General features: G+C 50.0%; 1 protein-coding gene across 1 annotated transcript; it reads right to left on the bottom strand.

Moving 5' to 3' along the window:
• Positions 1 to 1925: 1925 nt before the first annotated feature.
• On the bottom strand, positions 1926 to 5400 carry HOXA3 (homeobox A3). Its single transcript, XM_075140762.1, has 2 exons — positions 4908 to 5400; positions 1926 to 3457 (listed from the first exon to the last, which is right to left on the bottom strand). The coding sequence occupies exons 1-2, from the start codon at positions 5377 to 5379 to the stop codon at positions 2688 to 2690; spliced, it is 1242 nt and encodes a 413-aa protein (XP_074996863.1). The 5' UTR covers positions 5380 to 5400; the 3' UTR covers positions 1926 to 2687.
• Positions 5401 to 13852: the final 8452 nt, after the last annotated feature.

Raw genomic sequence — 13852 nt, 5'->3', positions numbered from 1 at the left:
AGGGGTTGAGTACGGTTTCTGGAAAGAAGGGGGCAAAATCGCCAGTATTTTTCTTTCTTCGGAGTGGGAGGGGGGTGAAAAGCCAAATTCCTTCTTTTTGAACATTTTCCTAAATGTAATTCGTGGTGCCAAAGGAGCCACACAGTAAGAATCACCGACTGTACCGTTACCTTTTGTTGTATTTAACCTAAGTGATCCGAGGGGTGGGGGCCGGCTTGAATTTTATACGGGCGCTCATTTGAAACGAGCAATGTCTCGCAATGTTGCAAAAATGCTTCCTTTGCCTACAAAATAATAATCAGTCGTTGGTCCGTATTGGGTAATAATCAGGTTTCAATGAAAAATACCAGACTACGTAACCTTTGCTTCCACCGCTACATGTCTATATATACAATAAACAGCATGGTATAAATATATTTGCAATCCCTTTCTTTGACTGAGCATGCTTTATCTATTTATGCAGAAAAGCTCTATCTAGATTCATAGATGCAAGACAATGTTTCAGCATCAGGCAAGGATGGTTCTGGGAACAAGATAAAGCCCAAAGATTAATAATATTTCAGCATGAGACCAAAATGGCGACATTTTTTTCTGTGCTCTAAAAGATACAGATGGTGAACAGCGTGTGTTATTATCTACGCAGCATAGGAATATGTCTTTATAAACGTGCAGGGGTATATTTTACCTAGTCTATTAAGGTCCATTTTGATTTATCTTTCAAGTTTCAATCTAAAAATTACGGACATTTCGCCTGAAAGGGATAAAAATCGGATTTAAGCACACGCTTGCGGGTTTCTGCCTTCCACCTCGAGCCGATTCGGACCGGAGACCCCCACGGGTGCCCATTTGGGGCCGGGACAGTCGCCCTTCTGCGGTACCGTGTGCCCCCCCCGCCCCCCAACACACACACACACACGCACACACATGCACACCCCCGCGGGAAAAGAGGGAAGATAAGGCTCCCCTCCCCCACAGCTTCAGGCTGCGGTGAGGAGGGAAGGAGGCTCAGCAAAAATTAAACAACTCCTAAATAAAATAAAAAATTATAATTTAAAAAAAAAAAAAGATGAAAGAAAGAAGATAAAATCCACTTCTTTAAGGAAAAGGGAAAAATCGGCGGCGGGTGGAAGGAGCCGTGTCCGGAGGCAGCAGTGCTCGGCATCCACCCCTCAGCCGCGTTTGGGGTTTGGCTGGGGGCCTGCTCTGCCATCCTTGCTCCCAAGTGCTGGCGGGGCTCCGCAGCCGGCCGCCGCCCGCCTCCTCTCCTGCCCCACGGGCGAGCCGGGGGACGAGGCGGCCCCTCCGCGCCCGCGCCCACACCCACGCGGGGCTTTATCCTCAGCTCTGCTCCCATGTGCTTCACACACACACACACACTCGTACACACCGCCCCACCCCCCCGGATGGCCTGCCCGGGAGGCAGGGGACGCTCCCCGCGCTGCTCCGCGGCCGGTCCCCCACCGGAGGGACCCCCGGGGCGGGGGCCGGCCGGGCCGCAGGGAGGGGGCAATCCGCGCCCGCCTGCCCTCCGCGTCGGGCGGGCACGGCGGAGCGGGCGCGGGAGGAGGCGGCCGCCGCCGCGGGCCGCGAAACCCCGCTGGAAGGGGGAAAAAAAAAAAAAGAAACCCCTCTCCCTGCCTATGAAATGCTGAAAAGGCGTCGCGGGGCCCTTCGGGTGGGCGAGTGGATCCTCGTGTGAGTTTACAGACGAGTTTCCCAACTCCCCACGTCATGAAGGGCTCTCCCTTCCCTTGCGCTGGGAAGAACATGTTCTTAACTCTTTATTATTCAGAATAAAAACTTTATTTTTTTTTCAGAACGTGAGCAGCAAGGAATGTATAACTTTCAAAACAAATCTAGCCTTTTCAGCTTCACATACTTTCTGCCTAGCTGGATGTTACAAGCATAAAGTATTCAAACCGTGATCTTTTTTCCCAGATTTTATTGCATCGTCATCATCATTGTTATCACCGTTTTTAATAAAAGGAGTTATAGTTTCCTTTCAAATGATATTTCCTACGCGTGCCGATATGCCACCTAACATATGGCCAGGTAAATACTTCCTGAATATTCAGGGTACAGATTTTTTATATATATATAAATATGAACAAATGGGGATAAATAAAATTTTAAACACTTAGATTATTCAATGTTTGCAAAAAAAAATATAAATAAATCTGAATGTTCACCAGCATACACACATTGAAAGACTTACACATATTAATAATTGTCCAGGGAGTCCCTGTCCAAGCGCTTTTGATGTCTTTCTCGCTATTTAAAAGAAGTGCAATAAAAAAAATTGCTTCCCCGTGGGATCAATCATGTACGAACAAATTCACATTTAAGAATTCCTTTTATAGAAAATTTGTTCATATACCCTGTTTTGATAAAAGTGTAGAAGGTAAAGTATAAAGCCTCTGCATACTCCCAAAGTGAGACACAAGGCTACAGTTCAAGAAGATAAATATCCACTAGTGAAACTATAGAGCAATTCAAGCAACAAATATTGCTACGTCACATAAACTAGAAAACGCTTTTACCAAAGGAAACAAAACAAACCAAAACAAACAAAAGAAACGAGAAGGGGAGGAGAGGGCACATGGGGTGGGGGAGGAGACAGAGAAGGGAGGGGGTGAGTACTTTCCAAAAGTTGGGGGCTTGGTGTTCCACTTAGTGACTCCTGTCTCTTACAGATGAGTAAGTTTGGGCGCTTCCTGAATTCTTCCCTGAGAAGGATGGTGAGCGGTAAGGTCTGTGTATGTTGGGTGTGGATCGCAAGGTCCATGATGGTGATTGTTGGCCATTGGCCCGGCCCCGCTGTAGTCCATGTTGGCAGAGGGAGGATGAGGGAGATGAGTTAGACCAAAGATGGAAGGCCCAGAATTGGTCATGGTCTCCACGTAGTTGCCCCCTACATAGACGGGGCTTCCCTGTATATGTGGATTCCCATAACCGTTGCCTTGAAGAGGATGAGCATCGTATTCAGGTGTCACAGCTGCCGTCCCCGTGTATCTCTTTTGAGGAGGTGGGCAATTATTAAGAGGAGCGGTATACGATGCAGGGATGCCATAGCTGTTTTGATGAGGCTTGTTAAATGGCGGAGGCGACTGGGGCTCGTAGGGGACACTGTTTACTAAAGAATGCATAGAGTTTAGATATCCCCCAGCAGCTGGAGGGACAGGGCTTCTGCTTGGGGACTGTCCTCCTGAAGAGGTCATCATGCCCTTGCCCTTTTGATCCTTTTTGTATTTCATTCTGCGGTTCTGAAACCAGATTTTGATCTGTCTTTCTGTGAGATTGAGCAAATTAGCCATCTCTACCCTTCGTGGCCTGCAAAGGTACCTATTGAAGTGGAACTCCTTTTCCAGTTCTACCAGCTGGGCACTTGTGTAAGCTGTACGGGCTCGCTTAGAGGAGGCTTGCCCCGGAGGGCTTTTATCACCAGCACAACTCTCACCTATGTAAATCACACAAAGAACACAATCAGCATGGCGAACCTGGACATGGCAACCAGAGATAACGGCCAACAACAGCAACACCTGGCGAGTCCAGCTCTCGGACGTAAGATGAACGCCCACGTGTGCAACACGTACTCCCCAATGGCATTAGCTCAGTCGTTACAAGCTACAAGCCTCAATAGACTTCCTTCACCTCATTAGTGTCACTATAAGACTATACTTGCTTCTTTTAAGAATCACAGCATACAACATATCTTGAGCTTTGCGTAAAGGAGTAAGAAAGGTTCAGGGAAACACAGTGGGGTTTAGAAACTCTGAAGGTGAACCTATGGCTCTGCTAACATAGTGGGACGAGAGTCTTCAAGAGCTAGCTGTTCTCCATCGCTGTAAAGACCTGCAGCCCTCTTTTTCTGAAAACCCTGATATATACACATCAGCTAGAGATGCCTGAATGTTAAGTATCTACAATATAACATTATAACATACAAGCATAGAATTGACCGTCTATCTCATCTAGCGTATAGTGTAAACATATGGTAGTGATTGGGAAGTATAATATACATAAGAAGAACATACGGTGGCTAGGCTTGCTTATAGGCATACAGACATATTTAAATGTTACTGCTTTTTAATAAAATAAATACATGATACGGAAGGCTGTAAACAGCAATATTATCAGGGCTTTAAAAAGCAGACTGGCAAAGACATTTGCTAAAGTTTTGGACTCTATTTCCAAGGCACATTTAAGAGAAAAAGAGAAAGAGGTTAATATAAGCCCAACTCCTGGGCATTGGAGCTAGCACTGATGTTATCGATTTGGGTTTCCTCGAGTAATAAAAGCAATAATAGACACTTCCAACCCTCAAATAATATTTTATGGGCTGAAGTTTATGGCACTCCAGAATGATTTTTGTTTACCAGGCTTGTAACTTTGCCAATCAGCTTGTTAAAATAGGAAGAGGTTCTGACTGCATGCGGGGCATTGATCCTGCCTGCACGTGATTATGAGCTATTTTATTCCTGTTACACTTCAGCAGAGATAGGTCACTGTCTTATTAATCTAACAGCACCGTGCCAACAAAGTACTTGGGACAGGCCTGTGGCTTAAGGCCTGGGCTGCTCCGCACTGACATGGTTTACTGGAGGGGGGATTACCTAGGAAATGTGATAGATGCAGGAGGGCACAAGTGGTTTAGACACTAGGAAACAAAATCACTTCAGACCCATCCTGCAAGGCTGGGAAAGTTTTGCAGGGTGTGGTTTGTTCACTGAGCTCCCCTTGCAAGCGGTGGCAACCCCTTTCCAAAAGCTTGAAGGGGTTACCTCAGAGCAGGAAAAAGCCCCCTCCCTCCCCTCCCCAAAGTGAAGGTGGGCAGGGCTGCCCTCCTCCCCGCCAGACGCATGGCCAGCCCAGGGGTACCCAGGGAGAGGGGGGAGCGTGTTTCATACCTGAACTGGAACTGCTGTTTTTCTGCTTTGTGTTTTGCCGAGACTCTTTCATCCACGGGAATATCTGTTTAGACATGGTGGGCGAGTTAAGAGCTGGGCTCTTGGTGGGGTTGGCCGGGGCAGGGTTGCTGCTGGCATTTTGAGATGGTGAGGCGGAGGACGGAGGTGGAGGTTGTGCCTGCTGAGCCGGAGGCGGCTGCGGTGGGGCCTGCGGGTCGGCAAGGCTGGGGGGCTGGAGAGGCTGGCTGGGAAGGGTCCTCATGCAACTCTCACTGATGTCATTGGCCTTGTGGTGGGACACGGAGCTGCTGGGGGACTGGAGGGAGCACGCAGGGCGGTGGTACTCAGTTTCCACAAGTGATGAAGATGAAGGATATTGCTGCTGACTCGCATTATAAGTGAAACCATTTGCTCCTTGGTAGGGGTAGGCACCATAGATTGCAGAGCTGTCGTAGTAGGTCGCTTTTTGCATTTCGTTGTTTCCCAATATTTATTTCGCAAACTGACAGGGTCTTGACACCCTTGGAGAATAACATTGGCACCCCTCTGTCACGTGGCGCTCTTCCTCCAATGGCCTCTCCGGGCAGACCTGGGGTGTGGGGAGAGCAGAGCAGGGTGAAGAAATGGTACAAATCCATCTTACTTTCAATAGCTAAGTGACATGAAAGCCATAAAAGAAAAAGTGGTCAGCAATATTTAGCAGCATGACTTGGCCTCAGGCGCAGAGCATTTCGATATAAAAGCTGCCTGGATTTACTGGCAGCTACAAATATGTGCTTTGCTGCACCGGGATAGGGGCTTTCTAGGGGTTTTTCTTTCTTTCTTCTTAAGAAACAGAGCAGGGCACCACACGGCAAGGGGGTTGATCGTTTGTCACCGTAAGGCTGTTTTAATACCAGTCTCTGAGATAAGGGTGATCGAGGAATCAGTAATGCAAAGGGGCTGGGCTCTAGGATCATTCATTCCGGCTCTAGGATCAAATCCTCTCCTGTAACCGGCGTCGTTTTATTTTTAGCCTTTCTCTCCAGGTTACGGCTCTCCATACAACTTCAAAGAAATACATGAGATTGTTCCTGTCTACGTGTGGCAGGGGGCAGGAGCAGGGTGGAAAGGTTTCCTAGCCAGGAATATTTACACACCCCGATCCCAAGTGACGGATTTTGGCTTGTCTATGAAATGCTCGATAGGAAAATAAACAAAGCCAGCGCCTTCTCCCCTCCGTGCTCGCCCACCACCCCGAGCCGCCCCGGTCACGCACCCCCGCAGCAGCGGTTTCTGCCCGGGCGAACCTCTGCCGCCGCCCGCAGCGGCTCCTGCGCAGCCCCCGGAGCACGGCTGGGGCCGCCCCACGCAGCCCCCGCGCCCGCCTCCCACCCGCGAGCGGCTCTGGAGCCTCAGCTGCACCCGGCGCCGCACGAAGCCCCTTCAGCGAGGCCAGCAGGGGCAAGTTAGGCGCTTTGGCGGCTGTTGGTTTGGTTTTTTCAGCAGTTATTTTCAAGACACTAACTTTTCGTGGAATCAGCCAGATCCTACCTGTTAAAACATGATGGATTGGGGGAAAAAAACACACCAGGAACCTGAAAAACCAGCGTTCATCTCCATGACCACGGCTTGAACTTTCCTTCCAACTTAGCGATAATAGGTTCTGTCTTGGAAACTGCTATGTAATTTGATGTATGAGGGTCACTTGGCTGGGGAGAGGGTGGACACAAACCCAGAGAATGCTTCTCCTGCCCGGGCGAATCCCTTTCTGCCCCCCCTCTTTTTGTCCTGTCCTTCTTTCTTTCTGGTATTATTTTTTTTCCCCAGATTAAAGTCTGCTGGTTACCTGCCTGAAAATAACCAGTTAAAGAATCGCCCTCATTAATGAGAGGAGACCTGTGCGCAATCTCCGATCCAGAAGCTCCTTCCACATTCACGTTATTCTCGGAAATTAAAGTGTGCTCCTCACCGTCCCCCTACCCCTTTGCTGACAAACAACCACGTCTTTTCCCATCAGAAGAGCTCTCGTTTCTTTTGCCACTTTCCCTGTACTTAAGCAGCTGGATATTTCCCCCCCCAAACATCTAACGAGGACAAATGCTTAGGGGCGAAAAGCCTTACACAACACATGCACCAAACGAGCTCATTCTATGCCTTTCAAGTTATACAAGTTCTTAGAAAACAGCATTCCCTTTGTTAGATCGTAACAAAATGAAGGTAACACACCTACAGCAGGGCGGCTACCCTGTTATTGCACTAATCAAGCTCTTTGGATGTTATTAAGCTAATAAACCGATGGAGATCTGAGGTGCGCACACAATTTCCAGCTCCTCGCCTCTCCTTCCTGATGCTATCGAGGCCTGGTGTGATTTTTCTCAATTCCTTTGAAAGAGAGAATATAGACACCACTACCAGAGGAGAAAGAGGAAATAACGAGCCAGCGGTGATTTTACAAAGGCACCCGCCTTTCATGATCGCGACATCAAATATTTCGCCTTCCCCTGGCCGCCTGGAAGTTTGCTGGCGCAGGCAGGACGGGCAGCGCTGAGCGGGGATGCGGAGCGCGCTGCTCCCGCCTGCCCGCAGACAATAGGCAACTTTACTCGGAAGGCAAAATATTATTGAAACTTCGGCCGCCTGCCAGCAAGGAAAAAAAAAAAAAAATCAACTCCCGCCTTTGGCTTCGCCAAGTTAATCACTTCCTACACAGTTATAGAGAAGCGGGGGTAACCTGAGGAGCGCCCGGCCATTCCTGGCGAAAGCGGGAATAGCGGGATTAAGAGCGACAACGATCACAATAATAACAGCGCCCTAACGGGGGTGGGGGGGGAGAGAAAGTTTGCCACCCCAGCCGGTGCCTGGGATGGGAAGAGCTCTCCTCTCCCCCTCGGAGACAAAAGTCAAAGTTTCACAAACACAGTTGGGCCCCCAGTTTTTCCAGTGCCCATTTAATCGGCTCCATCTCCATTTGTGCAATACACCTTTCTGCCCTTTACCAACTTCTCTCCCCCCACCCAGACAGCCCGGAGACAGTAGATGAAAGCTGCTTGAGGGAGGCAAGTCCCCCCCGTTTCCCCCACTCCCCACTTCAGGTCTTCCCTACCCTCTTCTTCCCTCCGCCTCCCCGCTTCCCAAGCACACCAGATCTTTGCCCTGTAGTTCCCAGCCGAGCCCCAAACTCTGACTCTAGGACGAAAAACCAGGCAGCCCCCTGAAAGATTTCCTGAAAGATAAAGACAAAGTTGAAAGAATGGGGCGGGGGGGGGGGGGGGAGAGAGGAGAGAGAGCTGCCTGAACACGAAGTGTAAGGGTATCAGTCACTGCCTGGAAGGAAGCCCCAGCTTGTGAACTCTTCTTGAACCGACATTTAAGTCTACGGTCATAAATCACTGGGACATAAACTCCGCCATTCACGACTGATAGCAGCGTATTTGTGGCCTGCTTACCTTAACTTCTGACGACTGAGGCGGAAGCCAGCATGCTCGCTCGCTCGCTCTTTTTTTTTTTTTTTTTTTTTTTGGAGGCGACACAACCCAGGGAGCAGGGGCTGTCTGCCCCAGCCGGGTCCCTGTGCCCGCGGGGTGGGCACCGGCTCAGATCCTCCGCACCCGGCACCCCCTGGCCGGGAGGGGCGAGCCCTGCCCCGCACGGGATGGGGACGGTTGCTCCGGACACCCACCTCCCCCACTCCCCTCCCGCTTCAGGCTGCCCACCCTGCCCCGAGCCGGTCCCCGGCGTGCCGGGCTCCCCCTGAGCGGGGCACAGAGGACGGGGATGTTTCCCAGGGCTGCTCTGGGAAGAGAAGGGAAGGAGAGAGAGGAAAGGAGAAAGGGGGGTGGGGGAGAGTGGAGGGGGGGGAGAAGGAAAAAGGAAAAAAAAAAAGGAAGGAAGAAAGAAAGGCGGCCGCCTGGGGAAGCCTGGGGCAGGGTGGGGGCTGGGGAGGGAGCGGAGGAGCGCGGCAGTGAAGGAGTGCGGCCCCCCCCGCAGCCGGGCGTCACCAAAGTCCAGGAAAATTATGCTAATGAAGACAAACGGCGCTCACAAAGGGTCTCGCTCACCAGCCTCCGGGGGTGCTGCTGGGGGGGGCTTGGGTTTGTCCCTCTTACCGGTGGGCTTGGGGGGCGGCTGCGGAATAGCCCTCTGCCGCTCCCCGCCGCCGGGAGCCCCGCAAAGCCCCGGCTGAGTCCCGGGGAGGGGAGCAAAGCCCGGAGAGCCGGGGCTAGGTCCGGAGAGCCAACCGAAGCCCACCAGGATCCCCGCTCTGGGCAATGCTTTCAGAGCCACGCTGGAAATCATTAGAGTTACTAATTATTAACTCATGCATGCGTGAGCGCACACACACACAGATGTACACACAGACACCCCCCCGCCCCTCAAATATCCCCAGCGCCCGGGACGGGCACAGAGGCGCTCACACACACACACATGTGCTGCACAGGCGGGTCGGGGTGCCCGCAGCCCCCCGTGGGGACGCGTGGGCGGCAGCCCCGCGTGGATGCGGGCCCGGCGCCGCACAGCTCGCCTTCGACCCCCGCTCCTCGGCAGCGCTGGGGAAAGCGCTCGCCTCTTTCTCCAGCGCCCCCCGTTTTGGGGGTGGTGGTGCCCCCCTCGTTTCCCTGCAACAGAAACACGGCAGCGACCGTGCAAAGGAGAACTTAAATGAAGTTGCAGCCCCTGCCCCTCTGGCAGACGGTAGCTGGACTATGGGCTCCGTGCATTAAGCGGAGACTCCGAATAATGCCTAGCTGTAAATTTGACATTACTTCGTTAATTAAGGCATTAAAAATATAACTAGTCCGCGTAAAGCACGAGGGAGCCCGGCGTCATCTTAAAGCACAAACAAAGCGAGGGGGAAGCGAGAAATAAAAAGCACTATAAGGCTGGGGTGGCCTCTTACGCATACCAATGGTTTTTGTCATTTATGGCTATGCAAGATTTATGACTTCATGCACCAAAGCTGTAAACAGAGCACTAAAACAGAAAACACTTGCTCCTTATGGCATAAGTGAGAAGGCACCACATGAAAGGGGAAGCGGGCAGCGTAGGAGGAGAGGAGAGGCAAAAATCCCGCGTATGCGTTTTGCTTCAAACAATCCCTTGAATGTTGCATCAGAAGAAAAAAGTCTTTTTAGTCAATAATCAACCCCACACTTTCTTCTGAAACTGCTGATCTGCCATTCGCCCTCTTGCCCGACCAAATAGCGAGAGGCAGCGCTGCGCCCCGACGGAGCCCCCCGGACTGGAGAGGAGGATTTGGCAAGGGAGAGAGAGCTGGGGACTGCAGAAACCTGCGGACGCCGGGGAGCCAGCCGGTTTGTGGAGCCCTGCCGAAAGCCTGGGCGATCTTTTCCTAGGAGCGCGTTTAAACTTTGGAGCGATCTCCGGCGGGATGTTCTGACTACATGTCTGTATTCAAGAGCGGGGACGGGGAGGGGGGGAGGGGGTCTTTTTAAAACTGATGGGACTTGCAAGGGACTTTAATCGTGAGAACCGAGGTGGTTCATAGGAATACTGAAGTGTTTCCTCCATTCGTCTTACTGCCTGCAAAGAGTATTTTGGGACATTTCGCCTATTAGTCCCGTTTCCCCACGCCCCCTCTGTCCCCAAAGAGGTCATTTTAAACATGAGAAGATGATTTTTTTTTTAAATGTCTCCTATGATGTCGGGATAAGTGTCCCAACTCACAGATCCCCGCTGCTTTTATCTGTCTCTCCCTCCCAGAGGCCGAATATTTTCTTTCTGTTCCGTTCCTCGGAGAGCGATAGGGCTCAGCTCGGGGAGGGACTGGCAGCGTTTGGGGCTGATTCCCGGGTCAGAAGTGAGCTGCTTTTTCTTCCCGAAGGGTTCCACTCTGCGGGACTCCCCTCCTTTCACGGAATTACTCTTCGTTCCGAATAAAATAATGCCTGTAAAGTGCTTTGTCCTTGGATGCTCCGAAATGGAAGCAGGCAGCACCATAATTCAAAGCTGATTTTGGGGGATCTCTTAGGGATGAAATAGCAAGGCGGGCAGTTGCTGGAGAAGGGGACCAATTCTGGAAGCGGTGCCTGTCCAAGTCGTTAGGAGTTAGGAGGGGTTATTAGCTGCCTTAGAGAAGGACTGGACTATCGAAGCAAGCCGTGATTAATCTGAATTATTGTTTATATTCTGTAACACTAAAGAATGGCAACGGACTCTTTGCTATTTGCTCAGCAGACTGACGTTATTTACACAACTCGCCGAAATCCCCCTGTCCTCCAAAACTCTTCTTGCTTTCGTTTGCTCTAAAGCAGTACTGTATTATTTATGAGTGTTTTAACTGGGTCAATATGCGTCCGAACTGGGTCATAAATCAGAGGAAACGCTGCCAAGTAATTGAGCTGCAATTAAAGCTTGTACTTTATTTTTGAGACGCGTTTTGGCCCATTTCAAAATACGGCAAAGCCAACCTTGGCTTTTAGACGTACAGCTGGGAGCGAAACAGCTCTCCTCCCCTCGCCGAAGAGAGAGAGACGCCGGGTCTGAGAAAGGACAACGTGCTTCAGTATGGCGAGAAGGGGAAATAGCATTTCCTTGGGTCAGTTCTGCTCTAAGAGCGGCTTAAAGAGCAGGAAAGCGAGAAAACAGCCCCAACATCTCCGCCCTGCAGGTCTCTGCAGAACGGCCGCGAATAGCTCCGAGTGGAAATAACCTCTTTTTTTGTTGTTTGTTTTCAGCGGAGTTTTTATCATTGTTCGCTTTTCTTCCTCTCTCCCTCTCTTTCTGACCCCTTAGAAGAAGAGTAATTGCAAGCACCCGGTAACTGGGCACAAAATGGTACAGCAGGAATAGGCGAGCGGCGCGGGGCGAACTGCAGGGAAGTGAGCCCCAGCGCTCCGACCTTTCCCAAAGCCGGGACACACCGGGGAAATGTCGTTTTATATAGCATTCTGTCCTCCTTGGATAGCCAAGTAATCTTCCATTCTCGTAATCTAAAGTGCATTCCTTATATATAGCTACGCACACATATTTATAAGTATATGCAAATACTTACATATTTATACGTACGGATATATCTATATTTATGTAAACGACGGTATGGATGTGAATTTAGGACTAGTATATGTCCTCTTAGAAGATAATTTCCACTCCTCCCCTTTTTATTCTCGCTTTCCAGATCCCCGTTCAGAGAGAGAGGAAACAAAACCACATTTCCAAGGCTGATTTATTGTCAGAAGCCATGGCTGGCTCTTGGTTCAGCTCCTTCTCACCGCGGAGAAATAAAGAGGAGCCCCTTGGCTCATTTGGGAAAGGGAAGCTTTGCCACAGAGCTGAGCGCCCATGCAGCCCTCCGCGCACGGTAAACAAAGTACCACTAAAGCATCATAAATAAAATGGCAGCACGATCGCATACTCATCGATTTACGGAGCAGGAGCGGCCGAACAAACACCCATAAAACAACAACCGCCGCCGCTGCCGCACACTCGAGCCCGACCCCGACCGAGGAGCATCCCCCACACCCCCGGCTCGTTTTCTCCGACTTCCCCAAATACATAAATAAATAAACACACAAACACACAAATAAAATAAAATAATAAAATAAAATTAAGGGGAAAAAATTCCAAACACGACAATAGAAGAGGCTTCCCATCTCTAGCCGATCATAAATAATGATAAGATGGCAATCGAGGGGCTGGAGCTGAGGCAGCTGGCCATCAACAGCAGTGTGGGATCTCTATGGAGAAAAATAAATAAAGCAGCAAACTCTCCCTGCTCTGCTCGCTGCGAGGGGAGAGTTGAATATTTACCGCAGCAAATTGAAACAAAGGGGGAAGCAGCCTGGCTCCGGGTGCACACACACCCGCACGCACACACACGCACTCACTCCAGCCTCTGCTACTGACCTTTGCCTCGAACAGCAATAACTCACCACATAAATGAACAATCAACGGAAATACCTTAAAATAAAATCCATCCTTTCTAACGAAGCATTTCGTCCTCTCGGCTCGACAATAACCTTTCCATAAGGAACGAAAGCTGTCAGCGAAATGGCCAGCTCTTGCGGGGACGGTGATGGGGGCAGGAGGAAAAAAAAATAATAGAAAGCAGTGCTTGCTCTGAACAGAAACTGGAAAAGCGTAATCGCAGACGGAGCCAGACCGGGTCTCCACTCCAAATGCCACAATAATGCGCTGTATTATGTGCTCACGTGGTCATACGTCAACTTAAATCCTTTTATTTGAAATAGGGAATCATTGAAGGAACAGGGTTTCTTAGCGCGAGCCTTTGCTTTTAAAAGCCTTAACCCAATATGTTAAAGAAGAGTTTTAAGGGGGGGGGGGGGAAATCCAAGAGATGCAGATGACTAGGGGGGGAGATTGGTTTGATTCTTTTTCCTCCCACACCAATATTTCTTTACACAAAGCCCATTGGAAGGTAAGAGGAATTCTTCTTATAAGATGGGATTACGCTGCACTTCGATACTTAGCCTAATTAACCGGCATTTGCTCCCCAGGCCCGCCACTCTGCTCCACGTCGCATGTCCTCTGCAACCCCCGAAGAAAGCCCAAATCTTAGTACTATTATTTCCAGCCCCCTTCTAAATGGGACGATTACCAACCTTCCCCCACCCCCAGCCGCCCCTGCCCTGCCATTGTACAGGGCTTGCTCATCTCCCACGCGCTACATCAGGGCTCATGTAGAAACTAAAAAGACCTATAATTACCTGACAAAGGCAAAAAAGAGTCTCTTCTAAAAGGCTAGTTGATTTTTGTCCTTGTAACACACTATGAAGAATACACCTTCCTTCACTGGCGTGGCTCTGAATTTTGCAAAACCTTTTGGGACCTTGCAGTTAAACCTGTGCTTACGCATTTCCTATACAGCTAGTTTGACTGATGCACAAAATTATAGGTTTCTAACGATGGAAAAAAAAAAAAGAAAAATTGGGGAGGGGGAGCTCTCTGCCTAAGGGGAAAAAAAAATAAGAAAAAAAGAAAAGAGC

The sequence above is a fragment of the Calonectris borealis genome, chromosome 2 (genome assembly GCF_964195595.1).
Source record: "Calonectris borealis chromosome 2, bCalBor7.hap1.2, whole genome shotgun sequence".
Taxonomy (NCBI): Eukaryota; Metazoa; Chordata; class Aves; order Procellariiformes; family Procellariidae; genus Calonectris; species Calonectris borealis.
This window is presented reverse-complemented; position numbering and strand designations above follow the sequence as displayed.

Coding starts and splice junctions, on each gene's coding strand:
- HOXA3 (XM_075140762.1), bottom strand. CDS start 5,379: ATGCAAAAAGCGACCTACTACGACAGCTCTGCAATCTATGGTGCCTAC. Junction 3,458..4,907: donor AAACAGCAGTTCCAGTTCAG/GTATGAAACACG, acceptor TGATTTACATAG/GTGAGAGTTGTGCTGGTGAT.